This window comes from Populus nigra, chromosome 10 (assembly GCF_951802175.1).
Source record: "Populus nigra chromosome 10, ddPopNigr1.1, whole genome shotgun sequence".
NCBI classification, from domain to species: domain Eukaryota; kingdom Viridiplantae; phylum Streptophyta; class Magnoliopsida; order Malpighiales; family Salicaceae; genus Populus; species Populus nigra.
In genome coordinates, this window is record NC_084861.1 from 9,516,835 (window position 1) to 9,534,921 (window position 18,087).

The 18,087-nt window shown below is 34.2% G+C and overlaps 2 protein-coding genes across 4 annotated transcripts; one reads left to right on the plus strand and one right to left on the minus strand.

The window, feature by feature from the left end:
• The first annotated feature begins 46 nt into the window (after positions 1 to 46).
• On the plus strand, positions 47 to 6,949 carry LOC133705672 (choline/ethanolaminephosphotransferase 1-like). 3 transcript variants are annotated; one of them, XM_062131001.1, is made up of 20 exons: positions 47 to 249; positions 358 to 613; positions 746 to 755; positions 872 to 922; positions 1,006 to 1,083; positions 1,174 to 1,249; positions 1,345 to 1,367; positions 1,443 to 1,543; positions 1,761 to 1,855; positions 1,995 to 2,063; positions 3,068 to 3,137; positions 3,584 to 3,647; positions 3,730 to 3,770; positions 3,871 to 3,955; positions 4,939 to 5,001; positions 5,511 to 5,569; positions 5,678 to 5,730; positions 5,941 to 6,013; positions 6,605 to 6,646; positions 6,785 to 6,949. In XM_062131001.1, the coding sequence occupies exons 2-19, from the start codon at positions 477 to 479 to the stop codon at positions 6,624 to 6,626; spliced, it is 1,170 nt and encodes a 389-aa protein (XP_061986985.1). In that variant the 5' UTR covers positions 47 to 249; positions 358 to 476; the 3' UTR covers positions 6,627 to 6,646; positions 6,785 to 6,949. The 3 variants fall into 3 exon arrangements, with proteins under 3 accessions (XP_061986985.1, XP_061986986.1, XP_061986987.1); XM_062131002.1 differs by having other exon boundaries at positions 453 to 613; XM_062131003.1 differs by lacking the exons at positions 47 to 249; positions 746 to 755 and having other exon boundaries at positions 474 to 613.
• A 1,429-nt stretch (positions 6,950 to 8,378) lies between these two features.
• Positions 8,379 to 12,460, minus strand: LOC133704432 (uncharacterized). Its single transcript, XM_062129248.1, has 9 exons — positions 11,957 to 12,460; positions 11,575 to 11,655; positions 11,414 to 11,473; positions 10,881 to 10,924; positions 10,649 to 10,691; positions 10,472 to 10,543; positions 10,287 to 10,388; positions 10,082 to 10,201; positions 8,379 to 9,250 (listed from the first exon to the last, which is right to left on the minus strand). Exons 1-8 carry the CDS (start codon positions 12,353 to 12,355, stop codon positions 10,082 to 10,084), a joined length of 921 nt encoding a protein of 306 aa, XP_061985232.1. The 5' UTR covers positions 12,356 to 12,460; the 3' UTR covers positions 8,379 to 9,250.
• Positions 12,461 to 18,087: the final 5,627 nt, after the last annotated feature.

Genomic DNA, 18,087 nt, shown 5'->3' on the forward strand with positions numbered 1-18,087 from the left:
TAAAAACACTTAAAAAAAACTAAAAATCCTCGTTAAAAAACAATGACAGGAAAAAAAAAAAAACGATGAATCATCTCCCCTACACGGGCGAAGTAGCTTAACTTATACATGTACAGTCTCCGCTCTCCCTCTCCCTCGCTACTTTTTTAAGGGCGGGAGATAAATCCATTGCCTTCTAAAATCTGCAGTCTCTTTCCCAAAATTCACTGCTCCAGAAAATAAAATCTCTCCATCTCCCCATTCCCAACGGTACCAAATTTTTAATTTTATCTTATTTTCACGTTAAACAATTTCTGTTATTGTGTCTGTCAATTATAACAAAAAAAAAAATCATTTCAATTTCAATTTAAATTTCAGATCCATTTCTCCTTCTCAGCAGTCTAGTAATCCAGGTTGGCATGTAAACTCTCTCTTTTCGATCCGATGATTGATTATGTTTTCTTTTTGAGCAGCTAGGCAAAAAAAAAAGAAGACAAATGGGATATATAGGGTCACATGGAATAGCAGCACTGCACAAATACAAATACAGTGGAGTAGATCACTCTTGTGTTGCTAAATATGTTTTGCAACCTTTTTGGGCTCGCTTTGTTAACCTCTTCCCTCTTTGGATGCCGTAAGTTCCTTCATTTATGCGACATAGATATGTATTCTTCTTTTACTTTGATTAAAACTAGAATATTCACTATATTCACCTTTTCTTTTTGGGTGTGAAAATGGATTTAATTTACTTATGGATCTGCTGCAGGCCGAATATGGTATGATAAAGTGGACTTTACTCTTTGATTAGTGATGCTAAATTATTGAGCTGTGCTTTCTTGTTCTGTTTCTTTTCCTGATTTGTTCATGTTTTTTTTTTTTTTTGTTTTTAAAGATTACGCTTATGGGATTTATGTTCTTAGTGACTTCGGCATTTCTCGGTTATGTAAGTTGGGATTTCGTAAAAATGTCAGTTATGGAGATGTTTTTTCTTTCTTTCCTAGTTTGGGGTTTGTGTTTGTGTTTTAGGTTTATTCACCTCGCTTGGATACGCCTCCGCCGAGATGGGTTCATTTTGCGCACGGATTGCTTCTATTTTTATATCAGGTTGATTCTAGTTCTCTCAGGCATTGTAGTTAATATGCTTTTCTTAATGTGCGTGACATGGCTTTTCCTGACTTGGTTTTAATTTCCCAGACTTTTGATGCTGTTGATGGAAAACAAGCTCGGCGGACAAACTCGTCCAGTCCACTGGGGGAGCTTTTTGACCATGGTGATTTATGTTGTTACATAAACTGTCTTTGTTCCCCAACTATTTAATATTGGTGACTGTTTCTTAATGTGCTTTTTTTTCCCAACTTATTGCAGGATGTGATGCGCTTGCTTGTGCGGTGTGTATTTTTCCATCTCTAGTCTTTTTACCCCAACAGATTCAGTTTCAATATCTGTTTCTTGTTGTTCTTCAGTTCGAAAGCATGGCTTTTGGTAGCACTGCCATGTGTGGAAGAGATACTTTCTGGTTTTGGCTTATTTCAGCTGTTCCATTTTATTGTGCAACATGGGAAAAGTAAGGGATACAAATTTGCTGTTATTTGTTTTCTATGGATTTGAATGATGTAATATGACTTCATAAGTTCTATTTAGATTTCTCTTTATTTTGCTCGGACCTTCTGACATCTTCTTTTCTTGACTGAGGTCTTTTGTTTGATTATTTTCCTCATGTTCTCACTCTTGTAAATTTTGTATGTTATTGACAATTTGGATTTTTGCTTCCTTGTGTCCAGCTTTTTCACCAATACTCTTATTCTTCCAGCAATTAATGGACCTACAGAGGGTCTGATGCTAATATACATGGCTCATTTTCTTACAGCTGTAGTCGGTAAGCTCTTCAAACCTGCAATACCCTCGATTATTTTGCACAGTTTTTTAATATAGTATATCATGATAATTTTTTCTGCGTCCATTTTGTTTCTCTCTATTGTCTCTTTTTCTTCCAATTCAAGTTCTTTCCTTTTAAGGTGCCGGGTGGTGGGCTCAACAGTTTGCGATGTCTTTCCCATTCTTGAGTTGGTTGCCATTTGTAAGTGGTAAGAGTCTACAATTTCGCAAAATGCTTGGCAATGAATGCATCATTCCAGTTTTTTTCTACCTTTTCCCTTGCTAGAGATATTTAATGACTTTCCCAGGATTTTATTTCACCTCACATGTCCTCTACTGAAATGAGATTTGTTGGATATTTTTAGCAGAAAATTTTGTGCATAATGTCAGATTATGCGCGCAAACCTAAATCGTGATTGTTTGACATTTTTCTTGATTGATAATGCAATTCAGATCAAGGACTTGCTCAATATATGTTTAGTCTCTTATACATTTTCGTGTCCATCAGTTGTTTTTTTATTTGTGTTCCTTGATTCTTTCTGATGTATTAGCATTCACTGTTTTCATGGAGTAATTTGCTGTTGTCTTCTTTCTCATTAGTGTTTTTTTCCCCGTAAGACGTGTTTTCTTAAGTGATGTTTGAGTTTCCAGATTTTGCCTTTTAATTGATGGGATTTCACTATGCTTTTTTTTTTTTAAGAAAACTTGACTCAGAGGTCGGCTTGAGGCAAGGCTCAAGTCACACGTAGGGCAAGTTGACATGGGCTAACTAATTATTTTTTTTTAAATAAAAAATGATGTTGTTCTGATTTTTTTTTAAACAATCAACGGGTTTTACCAAGTCGAATAGGTCGCACCTATTTTTTGATGAACTTGGACCGGTCCAGGTTCCAGGTCGACCTACTTAGCTAGTCCAAGTTATATGACAGTGCTAGAATGTAGATTCTATTTGGTTTGTCATCATCTCAATCCTGGTGGCAGAAACACTAGTTAAAATAGGCAATGATACCATACAAGTTACATGAAAGGACTTGGCTAGGCCCTAGAACAACGGGTTACACACAACTTTGTCATTTCCTTCATGCTTTCCTTTTGCATCTGTATTTTGTTTTCTCCTTGCCCTTTTGTACTTTATTTCATAGTTTTCTTTTTCATGTGTAACTGAAGTTTTCTTTTGCTCTTTATTTTTTTATTTTTAATTTTTTGACTGCAGAAATCCCAACTTACAGAGTTGTGCAGTTTTTAATGACAGCTTTTGCTGTTATACCTACAGTGGGATTCAAGTAAGCAATTATATATATCTAAAATGGCAGAAAAAATAGTTCTCTTGCGTGTATAACACATAATTTACATCTAATGTTCCTAGTTATGATCTTTTCCTTTCTTGTTCAATTGCATTTGTTTAAACTTTTTATGTTTACCTGTTCAGTTACGAAGAAAGAGTAACCAAAGTTATAACTTGCACATACTGAGAAAATGACATCATCATTATATTTTTCGCTGGAAGGGGTGGTGGAGGTCTAGGGGTTTCAGCTGTTGCAGATGCCTTTGAATTTTCCTTTATGGGGTCATTTGTGCCATTGGTTAGCATGAATTGCCTGTTATAGATTGTACTGTTGGTGTCTTTAGAGTTCACAAGTAGGCCATGATGTAGCTGTTTGGTGAAGGTTATCTTGGATCTACATTACATAATGTTATATATTTGTGCAATGTGACCTTTTTTCTACAGTGTGTCTAATGTCTACAAGGTTGTTCAAGCAAGAAAAGGCAGCATGTTGCTGGCTTTAGCAATGGTAATTCTGTCACCATTTTCACTTTCCTTTCTTAATTAAATGAAAGCTTTGTGAACGTCTTATTATTCCTTATTGCTATCAGCTTTACCCTTTTGTTGTGCTCGTTGGTGGAGTCCTATTGTGGTATGCCTCAGCCTGTTATATTTTTTCAATGTGGTTCTTGACACACATTGGGTTTAAGATGAGGATCTTGGTCTTCATATGGACCTTGCTTCTTCTGCAGGGATTATCTGTCTCCATCTGATCTAATGTCAAACTATCCTCATTTGGTCATATTGGGAACTGGACTTGCATTTGGGTTTCTTGTGGTAAGTCACGTGACTACCTTTTGACAATTATCTGTCTCCATTCAGTTCTCTAAATTGCTGTTCTGTTTCCTTTTCAAATTGAAATCCATTAGTTTAGTCATGCTAAGGGATGGTTGATTGAGGTGGACAGTGGAGTAGAAACCTGTGCAGTCTGGTGTTCTGCCTGAAAGTTTGCCAGTTGCGAGAATTTGTGTTAAAATGGTGGAGCTGGTTCCAAATAGATTGACTATGATATTGGCAGGGATCTATTACACTTTAAAGGGTTTTTTTAACCATATGACCATTATGGATTTGCGAATTTGGAACTGTGTCTTTACACACTCAAATTACGTGGGCACTGTTGCAAAAGGCAGTCACACATGGTTTTTGAATACAGTGCAAATTAGGTTCATCACAACCATGCAGTGCGCCTCCCCATCATAGCTTTTATATGCTCTTTTGAAGTGGATTTAGCACATATTATTAGGGATCTAATAAAGTCTGAAATTTTATAGGAATGCAGATTCAAGTTTCGCACATGGCGGTGCTTCAAACAGTCAACTTTTAAATTCTAGCTATATGATTGCATATGTTTCTGTTACAGATGAGTTAGGCATTTGAAGCGGAATAAAAAAAACTAAAAAAAAAAGGAAAGGAAAATGAAATCAGTGTGCAGATCCCAAAACGAATGCACATTCACATGTTATTCGGTGTTGAATCTCAACATAAAATTAGATCCATTCATGTCAACAGTTAGCATATGTTCTCATGACAGCTTCTTACTGCTTTGTCTGGAAGTGGAAGTGGATCACAAAACCAAATACAAACAAAAGTTTTGTATGTTCTTGATGATGTGTTACAGTGGGTGTTGGGGAACTGGGATCTAATGGTATTCATTTGTGCATGCGCCTGTTTTTAAATATTTTCTAAATTATACAAGCGCTGCAAAGTGCAAACAATTGACTTGTATTGTACCATTTCTGAGAGGAAATTTCATTTGACAGGGAAGGATGATTTTGTCTCACTTGTGTGATGAACCGAAGGGATTGAAAACCAACATGTGCATGGTATGGTTTGTTCAGTTCTCAACTATTAAACATCTGTGGTCTTGAAGTTTGTCCTTGTGCTTTAATAGAAAATTTTGAGATTCTGGTGCATATCACCAGCATTGCAGGAACATTTAGATCTCTCAAGTCTAATGTATATTAACTTTTTGGATAATTCACTGAAATATCCAACAAATGTTCTGCCCTATCTTGAGCTGTTTCACTGGCACGTATGAGACACAACAATTGCTCGTTTATTAGAGTTAATATGTTCTGAGCAATAAAATAATGCAGACTTGTTCTCCATAAAGTATTCATATCAATGTTCTGAAGGAATACTTGTGGGAGGACTATTGGGTGTTCTTACCTCTAGTATCAAACTGGTTATTGTTGAATTTCCTTTCCCACAGAAGTTTCCATTTCTGCTGTTTTTCAGTTCTCAACATCATTCCTGGGAAATTTATTTTATATGTAAACTTAATTAACAAACGAGTGCTGCACAAGTGAGTTACAAGTATTTTTTCCTGCAGTCTCTGTTATATCTACCATTTGCCATCGCAAATGCACTCGCAGCCAGACTGAATGATGGGTAAGTGGTCACTGGTCATATTGTTTTAGTCTCTGATGTTAAACAATAGGCATCTATTTCATCTATTTTTGATTGTCATGTTAACTTTACGAGAACCTTTTATTGCAGAGTTGCTTTAGTTGATGAGTTCTGGGTTCTTCTTGGTTACTGTGTATTCACAAGTAAGCGCCTGTTACCTTGTTTTTGTTTATAGTGGTGATATGTCTTTAATTGCTTGTTTTACACTAGAAACCGTTCTGCACAAGTTAATCGATGTTTTGTTTTCTGATTTTTCATTTTTAAGTTTTGAGCTGGTGCAATAATTCATATTGGTCTTACCATGTGCTGCTACAGTTTTGTTTTATACCTTACAATTCTTTTTCTAAACTCAGTGGGACTCTATTTACACCTCGCCACATCTGTCATCCATGAAATTACAACAGCTCTGGGAATATGCTGCTTCAGGTGAGAATCTGCTTGTACCTAGGAGTGTTTATGGTTTGGTTGGGTCCAGTTTGTGAGGAAAATTCAGATAAAAAAGTCATAAAGGTTTCAGCATAATCCAGCTGGGATTGAAAGCTCATTAGACCTAACTGAGCCAAAAATGATTTTATTTTTTGAATTCAAATCTGAGCAACACCAATGACTACTATTAAAAAACCAAGCCAAATTAAATTATGTGAACTAAGCGGGGTTAAAAAATGTAGCAAAGATGCTTTGCACAATCGGGCTACGGACATCTGTTTTGTTTTTTGCAATTATTGAACAAGATGCAGTTGGTCAAAACCTGTCTGGTTCAAGGTTTAGTTATTATTATGGCTGATCTTGGTATTTGATTCTCTGAAGTCTGCTGAGTGTGCTTTAGTACACGTGGATCAATCTGATTTTCATCTGCTTGTGGCATTCATGGTGCTCTTTTAATAGAAGTGTATGCTTTTTGCAGTTGGGATGTTTGGTTACTTTTACAACCAAGTTGTTTCTCAAATGTGCTTATTACCTATGATATACCTGCATACAGTATCTTGGTTTTTAATTGCTTCTGTTCTTAATTTACAGGATAACTAGGAAGAAAGCATGAAAACGATAGTTCTGATTTTGGTATGTCCTTCCAAGCCTATGTTCTAATTGTTGTTAACTGTATTCAAATTTTTGGAGTATGCTATATGGTTTGATTATAGTTCCATCTTGTATCCGAGGTTTTTGTGATTTCATATGCTTCATTATGAATTATTTCAGCTGGCAATTCTGGAGCAATGGGGCAAACTATCTGTCATGTTACTTTTACCCCCCTCTGTTACAGACTATTCAACTAGTGTGATAATAGAGTAGGTGAATTGGGGAATTCACACCTTTTAAATATCGTTATATATTGAAATTTATAGTGGATGCCAGAGTTTTCTATGCTGTGTTCAATGGGGGTGGGTGCTATCATGTCTATTTTTGGATGAGTTGAGTTGAGTTCAGGGAGAGTCATATAGCTGTTGAATCCTGTGCCTGGTAACGCTACCTGCACGGTTGAGCCCTGGCTGTTTCATCCAGGGCATTTCATAAGTTTCCTCGTGTCAGTGATGTCGGAGTTCTGGTTTCATTTCAGAGGTGGGTCTTTTAAAAGGATTAAAATGATGATCTCTAGTCACAGAAAATTGATAACCAACCATAGTAGTGTGATATGCTACTGTCTTGATTATATTCTCACTTGATGCCACATGATGTGTTTCTATTAAACTGCTTGTTGAATCTAATGATTAAAACTTACGACCGTGGATTTTCGTTCGATCTAATGGCTAGGATGACTTAATATCTTCTTTCTTTGCTTCTGTAGGTCCTATTTCCCCCCTCTTATTTATACTAATGCCCACCCTCAATTTTCAAAATCATTTTGATTGGTAATCAAGGAAATCTAACTTGTGTTTGTTTTTGCGTCTAAAAAGTGTTTTAAAATTTTTTGTTTTGCTTAATTTTTTTTTTAATAATTTTAGATTATTTTGATATGCTAATATTAGAAATAAATTTTAAAAAATAAAAAAATTTATTGTTTTGATATAATTTTAAATAAAAAATATTTTAAAAAATAATCACTATCCTCAAATATTATCTAAGTAAACCTTGAAGATAGGACAAAACAAAGATGATTTTGAAAGTGAAGGGCTGGCGTTAACAAAAATAAAAATGAAGAGGGTAAACTGGTACAAAATAACACATGGATTCAGAATAGCTTTCAACCATTTCACTTCCCTTTTTATTTGTCACTTTACCTGAATTACTTCCAATTTTTTTTTAACACTAGCATGTCATCGTCAATCCCTTTATATTCTAATTTCCAATATCGTATCAGCTTCTCTTTTTTCGCTGAATTATCATCATGATGGTAAAGAAATCTTAACCTTTCCCTGGTCCTGGAATTATGACTTTACATGGAATAACAGATCAAGTGTAAACAGGCAATAATAAGCGTTGTGTGTGTTGGAAATAATTTAGGGAAGCTGATATATAATATAACAGCTGCAAATGATGTGACCGAAAATCCTATTGGTACAAACTCGTGAAGGTGAAATTTTGTTAACACCATCTAGCGGAGCAGGACGGGTTGATTATATGACATTGCAGCAGGCAGTTATGTACAAACCAAAACATTCTTGACCGTCGAAGTTCATCGTATGCGAGAATTGACATCCCATTTCCATAAAACTAATTAACTTGTTGTGAGCTATTCTGAAAGTGTGATATCTCTGGTCTTAAAGAACTGCACAAATTAGACTTGTGAAGTGATAATTCTTCTTTTTTCTTTTTCTTTTTGGTTGCGTGACGTACAGTTACGTGAGAATTTGGGTTTCAAGAAACATAAATCCACCAGGATTGTCTTTGAATTAGTAAAGAAATTAGGTTATAGTAGTAGCTAGGTTACAGTGTGAAAGCCTCTTCAACTCTAACAGGAAAAAAAATTAATGGGAGGAGAGTAGCAGAGGGTGAAATCATCCTTTTCGATTTCCTATCAAGACTTCCAGGCAAGTCGGTCCTGCAGTTCGAGTGCATTTGCAAGTAAGTAGGAACGGGGTCTTATGGTTTCTTGTGCATTTGATGTCGTTATGGTTTCTTGCTTTCGTGGATAGGAGCCTCTCAGAAAGGAATACGAGGTCTTCAAGTTTTGTCAAATAGATGCTGGTCAACAGGTGTTGGGGGATCACCGTGAGATTCACACTCCAGGAACCAACTCTTGGAGAAGGATGGATGCTTCTTTGCCTGTTGACATCACTTCGACCAACGCCCGTGTGATTTTTATGGAAAATCTACATGTGTTAGCGGAGCACTACATTGGTCATTCACGTTCGAGAGAGCTATGCATATATTGGTGTTCGATCCGGAGGATGAAAACTCTCGGTCCATCACGGTTCCCGATGGAATTTCCACCGAGGATGGCTCCGTTCACATTTTTCGATATTTGTCGGGTTGGAATGCAATAACGTTCAAAAAATTGATTCAAGTAAATAGTTACTTGGCTCTGATAGATTATAAAGATCTTCTCATACATAATGAAATGAAACTATGGATATTGAAGGACTGCCAAAATCAGATATGGATCGAAGAGATTACTTACCTTTGATGACAATTGGATACGATTACAAAGGCCATTTCCTGTTCGTTCTATTCATACTTGAAATTCTGTTGGTACCATTGTTGGAACTGAGTGAAACTTCTTGGGACCTTTATTACGATATGAAAAAGAAAACTTTCAGGGGAGTTGAGGTTAATGAATTGCCAAGATTCAAGCCCGCAGGTCCTTGTAATGACAGATTTATTTCTGATTATTCTGAGAGCCTTGGCATCTTTCAAGGAATTTAGTTTTAAAAAAATAGAGGCTATTGCACTAGATTTAAAATTGCACTAGATTTAAAATTTCCACTAGTGAGTTCAGATGCAATATATCTTATTTATTTGCCTCAGTACAGCATTTCTTTCGGATAGTGGAATTTTTTTTTCCCAATAAAATTGTGATCAGACCATTGCCTTTCTTTTTTAAGCTGTAGCTCTCTACGACATATGAATTGATGGGGATATATCAGATTGTAATGGAAGCCCGTTTTCTATGAACGCACTGGCGATTTTATTAATAATGAGATTAACAGGTGCATGAAAAACAGGTAAGAAGGGGTTCGGACTCGAAAGACCGTGCCACCCTCAACACACCAAGACGCCTAGAAACTAGGTACAAAGAAAGGAGGAAAAAACAAAGAATCTCCCGGGTATTATAAATTATAACAGGGGCAAGTGAAGTAATGCATCATTTAATCTTCACACAAGTCGGGACAACTTGAGACAAGTTGTCTATTCTAAGCGCGCATCTTTACTATTTCACTATCACAACAAATGATTTTCAATGCATGATAAGGTTTGGCTATTCAATTCATTTAGGCTTTGAACAGAAAGGCATTTGAATGACTATTGGACCATAACTAAGCCCCAACCATAGTGTACATTAATGAGGGGAAGAGCAGGTTTGCCACTGGAAAACGGTCTTGGTTAAAGAACTGTTACCTACAGGGCCTTCTCCAGCCATCTTGGCAATCTTAGTGAATCCTTCATCCCAAGTCGAGTGAGGAACACAGAATATAGAAGGTGTAATAAGAATACAAAGAATCCACTATTTAGCACGACCTGTTAAACAAATTGGATAACAGTAAGTGCGTTGTACATCAAAAACATTCAACGGGAAGGGAGAGGAAGGTGTAGCATAAATTACCAGAATTCCAAAAAGAGAATATATGAAATTCATTGATGGAACGGTATTAATACCAGCGGCAGCAAATATGAATGTGAGAGAAGCATGGATATTTATGGTGATCTACAAGCAAATGAAAAAACCTTGTAAGTGAACTCCTAATGGTGAGTTAAGGAAAAATTACAAGGTAAAATGTGATGAATTACCAAAGCAAGTATGTTTTCTCTTATTAAGAACGAGGATGTTAAGACATACCCCACAGCACCTGTCGCCCGAGCCTGCATTCCGAAGAATGTATGTCAGCAGAAATTTTTGAAATAACAAGAAAATACCAGTGCTTCAAACAAGGGTTGTAAAGTCAAAACAAAGGGAGGAGACACTACAATTGTGCACAAGAAAATCGAAAGACCCCAATTCGCTCCCATCCTGAAAATATGCAAAAAGAACAATAATCCAACTAGTTAGCACATGCTGATCCATTTAAATTCGAACAAGTAGGCATTTTTTACTTGGTTATATCAGGCATTTACAATCACAAGCATAAAAAGGAAGTCAAACAAATATCAGAAAGAAGGAGGAAAAAACACAGAAGTCATTAGGATTGTGATTACACACCTCCATAAAGAACCCATTGTGAAACCAACTAAACCATGTGTTAGCTGAAAGAGAGATGCATCAAGCGAGTAAATCATCAGCTATTCTGCTCAAGAAAAGCACGTTTAAATTTTAGGCAAGAAAGTAAGCATTCACAAAGATTTGGCATATGATGCTTGAAATTCTCACTAAATATAAGTTCAAGCACACTTCTACAAATTTATTCACCATCCTGGCAAAAGCAACACGTCCTCTATTTTCACCATTTCTTAAACTTGCGAGAAACAATCCCACCACAACTAAGTAAAGGGTTAAGAACTCCATCATTAAGATCAAGTTTTACTCTCTTTTTTTTCCAACTCCCATGCACAGAGTAATTAAAGTTGTCAGTAGCTAATTTTTGCCAGAAACAAGTTCGACGATGTCATACAATTAATGCATCCAAATGATCATCATAAAAAACAACCGAGAAATTCCCAAAATCCTTTAAGCTCGTCTTCAACACTAATCGAAGAACAGGATGTTGCTAATCAAAAAATGCAGAGAGTGCTCACCAGATAGGTTAAGGCTTTTACAGGACCAGACAAAACAAATAAGAGCATAGCTGTTGCCACCTGCCAGAATGCAAGATCATTTCAACACAAAGGGAGTACTATTATAGACCAAATCGACAATATTTAGAACTAAGCAAAGTTACTCATGGATGGTTACAAACCATAGTTTTTCTTCCGCCCGCAACACCCCATCTCAACGAAGAGATTACTATCGGCAAAGAGAAGAAGCATCCAAAGTAATTCTGCAAAACACCAAATCCCATTAAAAAGCAATGACAAGTAATACGGATTGCTTTGCTAGAGAATCATCCTTGATAAAATTTTCTTTCTCTTTTTGCTGTTTCTTTGCAAAATTGTGACTAAAAAACTAACAGTTATCACAGCCCAGAATTTTTTTGCGCTAAAGATTTTAACTCGATGAGCTATTCTACAAACCGGCAATAAACTCAAGCAACCCAGTTGACCAAAAATAATAGTAAAAAACAACAAATGGAAGCAAACAAAGACCCACATAGAAATTGATTAAATGAATCAAAATCAAACCTCAATTGAGAGAGAATTGCTCAAGAAATAAACGAGACCAGTGACAGCAGCAAACATTGAACACTCCACCAATCTCAGTGTGTTCTGGTAAACCACACCGTCTGGGGCCAAGTCCTCGAATTCTGTTAAGTTGGTTGCCGAGTTCCTCTCCTCGTCTTCTTCTTCTTCTTCTTTATTGTTTTCAAAAAATGGAGCTTCAATTCTTGAAACTGTGAAGATTTTGAAGGTAGGTCTTATGGGAGTAACGAGCAATAAAAGAAATGAAGAAGAAGAGAGACGAGTGGATTTTCTGAGGGAGAAGTTGAGGGAACCAGAGAGGGAGTGATGGGGGAAAGTTCGGAAAGTACAAGGAAATTGGGGTTTCAGGTTGTGGATTTGGAGGATATTCATGATCTTCATGGGACTCCAGGAGACACAGGGACCAGACACAGCTTGTGCTGATAAATTGATGGGCGGGGGCAGGGATGGCAATGGAATCCACGGCTCAGTTTCTCTATACTTATATATTCTGTAAAAGAATTTAAATATTCATACTTGAATAAGTTTTGTATATATAGATATTTATTATTCAATTATTGTTTAATATCTAATAAAAAGTAAACTTATATGTGTGTGTGGGTGTGGGTGTGTGTTTTGTATATCAATATTAAATATTATATTAAATTCAAAATTATATAAATATTCTAAGTATATTGTATAATATATATCAAATTATATTTAAGTTGGATTTCAAATTAAATTTAACCATGTCTATATTATATATATTATCCATGAAATGAGATAATTATTCAAAAGCCTTTACTCATTTAAATCCTCTTAGACAGGATAATATAAATAACATAATTTAACCTTGTCTATATATATATATATATATATATATATATCAATTAATATTCAATTAAATTGTAAATCCCGGGAAGAGGGAATTTGGCATGGGCTACAATGTCAATATCTATTGGGCTATTTAGCCCACATCATTTTATCTTATAGGTTGTTAACCTGTCATGGTGGAGTGGGTGATTGGTAAGACCTTGGCCCACTATCCTTACTTCTCACTCGACAAGACAGGTCACACCAACAAATACTTATTTTTGGATGATCTGGATGGGCTTGACCATTGTTTCAGAAGCCCATGAACTATGGTCACTAAAATTAAATTTTATATGGTTATTCAAATATATGACCGCACCTTTGAAGAAAAATAACAATGATAAATTAGAAGTCAGTCATTCAATCACGCGATTTATTTATGGATCATGTCAATCCAAAGACATGTTATGATTTTCTATGAGTTTTTTTTTTTTACGGGTATGATTATTTTTAGTTCGGTTCAACTTTTATTAAAAAAACACAAACAAACCGAAATTTTTAAAAAAATAAAAAAAGAAACCAGTTCAAACCGATCAGTTTCGTTTCGGTTCGGTTCAGTTTTTAGAACAAAAACCAGTTTGACTCAGTTTTTTCGATTTGGATCGGTTTTGGCTTGATTTTTTTTTGTTTGGGTTCGGTTCTGTTTTTTCTGTTTCGGGTTTATAAAATTAAAACCGAACTGAACCAATTAGTTTTTTTAAAATTTTAATCGTTTTGTTTTACAATTTATTTTTTTCAGTTTTTTTTCTCTTGATTTTTTCAATTTAATTAATTTTTTAATTTTTTTACTCATCTCTACTTGTGAGTGACATTAATATTGGATTATGCCCTTCACCTTTTTTAATACTTAAATTAACTAAAACTTGCATTTTATTTTGCGAAGTCCTCGTCGACTCTCCTGGTTTTTTAAAAAAGTATTAATCAGTTAGTGCTGCAATGCCGGGTGGCCCCGCTTTGTATTGCAGTTTTTAAAAATAAAATTTTATTATTATTATTTTGGAATGGTTTTTTATATTTTATTATTGTCTTGTTTATAAAAAAGATATTTTTATATATAAATAATAATTTTGATGTGCTAATAAAATATTTTTATATATAAAAAATCCTTTCAATTTATTTTTAATTTTAATTTTCAGAGACGTTAAAAGAAACAAAATAACTAGACGGGATGAAAACAATAAAAAGCATTTAAAAAAAAATACTACTAGTTTATATATTACAATCAACATACATTCCAGAACTGTCTGATTATTTTCATCCTATCAAAATGAAATAATTTGTCCGAGTTAAAGTTGACTTAAAAAAAATAATACACACATATTAATTTAGTGGAATCTCATTCAATTTGATCCATTCAGCACACTAATGAGTGGTGTTTCATGGGAATTTAAAATTTTATATGATAGTTTAAATTATTTATTTGTATTTTCGAATCATGTATTAATATTAAAATATTTAAAAAAGAAGCGCAAAACAATTACCGAGAACGCTAATAGAAGCAGCAAAAGGCATAGCTTGATGGGTCCGTCCGGAAACAGATATTGTGGTAGGTAGACAGCAAGGCGTGTGGTGAAGAATTAAAATACGGTGCTGAATCATGAACCGAACCCCATTCAAAAGACAGGAAGAAACGTTGCTTGTTGAGGGGGTTAATAATAATATTAGGAAGACCTGATTTATGATACCTGGGCTGGGCTGCTCATAATAATCATGAATTGGAAACACGCAACAGTATCATTGATAAAACTATGACCGGAAATAATAAACAAAAACAATGGAGAACTGGGATCGGGCATGCGTGGGGGACGTGCGTCCTTAACATAATGGCCTGGAGAAAACACGCTTTCTTCTGTACCTGTTTGGGATTTTTTTTAAAAAAAAAAACCACATTAAATTAAAAAAATACCAAGGAAATATAGGACATTCTAGGAAAAATTGAAGAAATAGTATAGTTTTAGTCTGTCACAACTCAGAAAAATCACATTCCATAGATGTTGTGAATTTAGAATCACCAAAATGTAACAAAATTAAACTCTAACCTCCTTTTTTTCTCTCCCAGCAATAACAAATACAATTACAATATTAGATTAATATCACATTTTCTAATCGTAATTTCTTTATATATTATATTTGGAAATCACGATAAATATAAATTATGGTATTTAATCAAAAAAATTACAGCTATATTATTTTACTAAATCGTAAGAACCAGGAATAGCCCCTGTTTGATATCTTTGTTTGGGGTCATTTTGTATTGTTTTTTTTATTATTTCTATAAATTACAGTAGAAAGTGCACCGAAAAGGATATATAAATTGCAAAAGATACGCGGCGTTGGTTATTCAAAAATACAGCACAGACAAGACGGAAAGTCTTTAAAAAAAAGAGTGCAAGTTTGGATACCTGTCTCTCCCTCCGTGTGTTTTCTCGTGCACTGTGCCACTATTAAATGTTTTGTCCGTTTAATCTTAGGATCTTTTCTGGGTGGTTGTTAGCGTTGGTCTTTTATCGATTATAAAGAAATTTGAATTTCGAAACCCATTCTTTTTTCTCGTGGAAAGAGATTAGAATCTAAACTGACAAATTTGAATACGTAATTCTATCAACGCGTGCTAAAATTCAAAGACGCATATAAACCGCACTTGAGGGTCTAGCTGCAGTGGTCAATCGTGTGACTTGTTCCGTCTTCGTCCCGAGTTCGACCCTCTATGTGCACGTCTGTCACCTCCGCGGTGCCTTACCTGCTCCTGGGCTTGCAGGATGTCCAGTGGGCCGTGGGGAATAGTCATGGTGCACGCAAGCTGACCCGGATACCCCACGTAAATCAAAAAAAAAAAAAACGCATATAAACCACAGTTATCAAACGAGGTTGACCGTCAATAGATTGGGTCCTGAATTTTTTAGGTTGATGTAAAAAAATTATAAAAAAATATTTAATATTTTAATATTTTATATAAAAAAATTTTTAAAAAAATTATTATAAATATAAACTATACATGTTGTAAATAATAAAGTTTAAAAAAATATTTAAAAAAATTTTATATCCTGCATTGAAAATATACTATGTTATGCTTTTGAGTTGAAGATTTAAGCTAAAAAGGTTTTTTTATCCCACATTGAAAAAATATAACTTTTTTCTTGTGAATGTAGATTATATATATACTAAAATGTTTTAAATTCCACGTTAAAAATATATTATGTTATCCTTCTAAGATGAAGTATTTAAACCAAAAAGTTTTATATCCCGCATTGAAAAAACATAACTTTTTTCATGTAAACATAAGGTATATATACGAAATTGCTTCAAATCCTACATTGAATTTTATTTTTTTTTAACATAAAAGTATATATATCAATGAGTTTCAAATCCTACATTGAAAAAATATAATTTTTTTATTGAGAACATAGAAGTATATATATTAATGGGTTTCAAATCCCACATTAAAAAAATAAAACACTTTTCTAATATTTATATGCTTTAAAAAGTGTTAATAACCAACCTAAAAAAATATAAGAAAAAAAGAGGTACAAGAGAAAAACTATAGTTGAAAAAAAAATACCGGGTCTCGCCCAGATCATGGGTCGACCTGCCAGGTTGTTGCACCGACTGGTCTTTTGACAAACCCATATTGGTCCAACCACCTGGTCGACTCATCAAGCCGGTTTGAGTTTAATAACTATAATATAAACAGGGGTTAATATATTGAATAATTAACTAATTTTTTATTTTAAACAATTTAATCCATTATTTCTAATTAAAATATTAGATGACTTAATATTAAAAATCTAAAAGATTAGTAACTAGTAATAAGTGGTGTATGATAAACTGAGTTAACCAATGAATGTGGTAGTAATACGTGGTGCCTTATAAGTTAAGTGATCAGTTGTTGTAATAATAACATGTGATACCTGGTAAGTCAAGTGACTGGTAACCATAGTAGTAGTTTTGGATATCAGTTTTTACATGGCAGGGTATGTTTTTAATCTATCCTTGTATCCCTAATCATGTCAAACTAATCCCCCGTAAAAAAAAAATCAAATAACTTGCCCATGGTATACTCCGATGTAAGGAATACACCTGGATAGAATAAGTAGCTCATATATTTTTTATATATATCTTATGTTTGATTAGTTCTTATATCACTGATTCTGGTTAAAATACCAATAGAAACATAGTTTGAATGAAAATTAAACCCACAAGTTATGTGCAATTCATTTTAAATTTTTAATTAATTTAAATGACATACAAGTTCAATTAAATCTTTTATAAAAAATACCTCGTTATATTTTAGAAATATAAGATCAAAAGTATTATCATGATTTGAGGTTTACTTTAAACATGTTAGTTTGTTGTGTATTAACTAAACATACAAAAAAGAACACATTTTGTATCTGCCTTGCATTTTCAAGTCATCAATACAAGAATCGTCTGGTTTAAAAATTAAACTCATAGTTAAAACATTATTAACATGTGTAAATTTCTTAATTTACATAGTATGTCATGACTCATGATTGAACGACCTGTACCTTGTATGATCTCCTCCCTTCTATACATGCAGGACAACGAATACTGAAAATAAAAACAGTCTTAAATTATTATTACAGGGTCCCACTAAAAAAATAACCGACAGGTCATACAACAATCTCAAATAATTTGCCACCAAAACTGTGAATAGGTCAACTCTTTCAGATTAAAGGGAGCTTCGTCGAAGGGAGAACATAAATTCCATGGTGCATGCTCGTATGATGTTACTTTGCTTTTCATCGTGGGCAAAAAAGCATCGTGGCACGAAAAATAAGCAAATAAAAAAAAAAGTATCCCGAGGTTTACCATATTTACATTTCAGTGAATGAATTTTAAATTTCTGCATTTTAGCTTGCACCCCTTCCCCCAAACAATCTGTTAGTACAAGTTCTCAGATTTATTTATTTATTTATTTTATAAACTGCAGCATATTATAACTGTAGCTTATCACAGGGTTGAAAGCAAATACATTTTTAAAACAAAATAAAACATAAAAAAAGGATAACATTAACTTCTCGATCGAGTTTCTCTCGGAACCAACAAAGAAAAGTTCTTTTTTAGAAGGAATAAGAAAAAAATTGATATCATTGCAGGTGTTCTCAGCACTTTTATGAAGAGTCACAACCACCACAGCAATCATTTGTTCAAAATATTTATTATGTATTATGATTAGTTTTGTCTGTTCAACACAACTGTAAGAAATCATGCCCAATCTTAAGTTCTTTAACCTGCAGTTC

Excerpts from the sequence above, each read along its gene's own strand:
- LOC133705672 (XM_062131001.1), top strand. The coding sequence starts at position 477 with ATGGGATATATAGGGTCACATGGAATAGCAGCACTGCACAAATACAAA. Across the intron at positions 1,250-1,344 it reads GGGGGAGCTTTTTGACCATG|GATGTGATGCGCTTGCTTGT; the intron begins GTGATTTATGTT and ends AACTTATTGCAG. Across the intron at positions 3,956-4,938 it reads TTGCATTTGGGTTTCTTGTG|GGAAGGATGATTTTGTCTCA; the intron begins GTAAGTCACGTG and ends TTCATTTGACAG.
- LOC133704432 (XM_062129248.1), bottom strand. The coding sequence starts at position 12,355 with ATGAAGATCATGAATATCCTCCAAATCCACAACCTGAAACCCCAATTT. Across the intron at positions 11,474-11,574 it reads CGGGCGGAAGAAAAACTATG|GTGGCAACAGCTATGCTCTT; the intron begins GTTTGTAACCAT and ends GCATTCTGGCAG. Across the intron at positions 10,692-10,880 it reads ACAATGGGTTCTTTATGGAG|GATGGGAGCGAATTGGGGTC; the intron begins GTGTGTAATCAC and ends GCATATTTTCAG.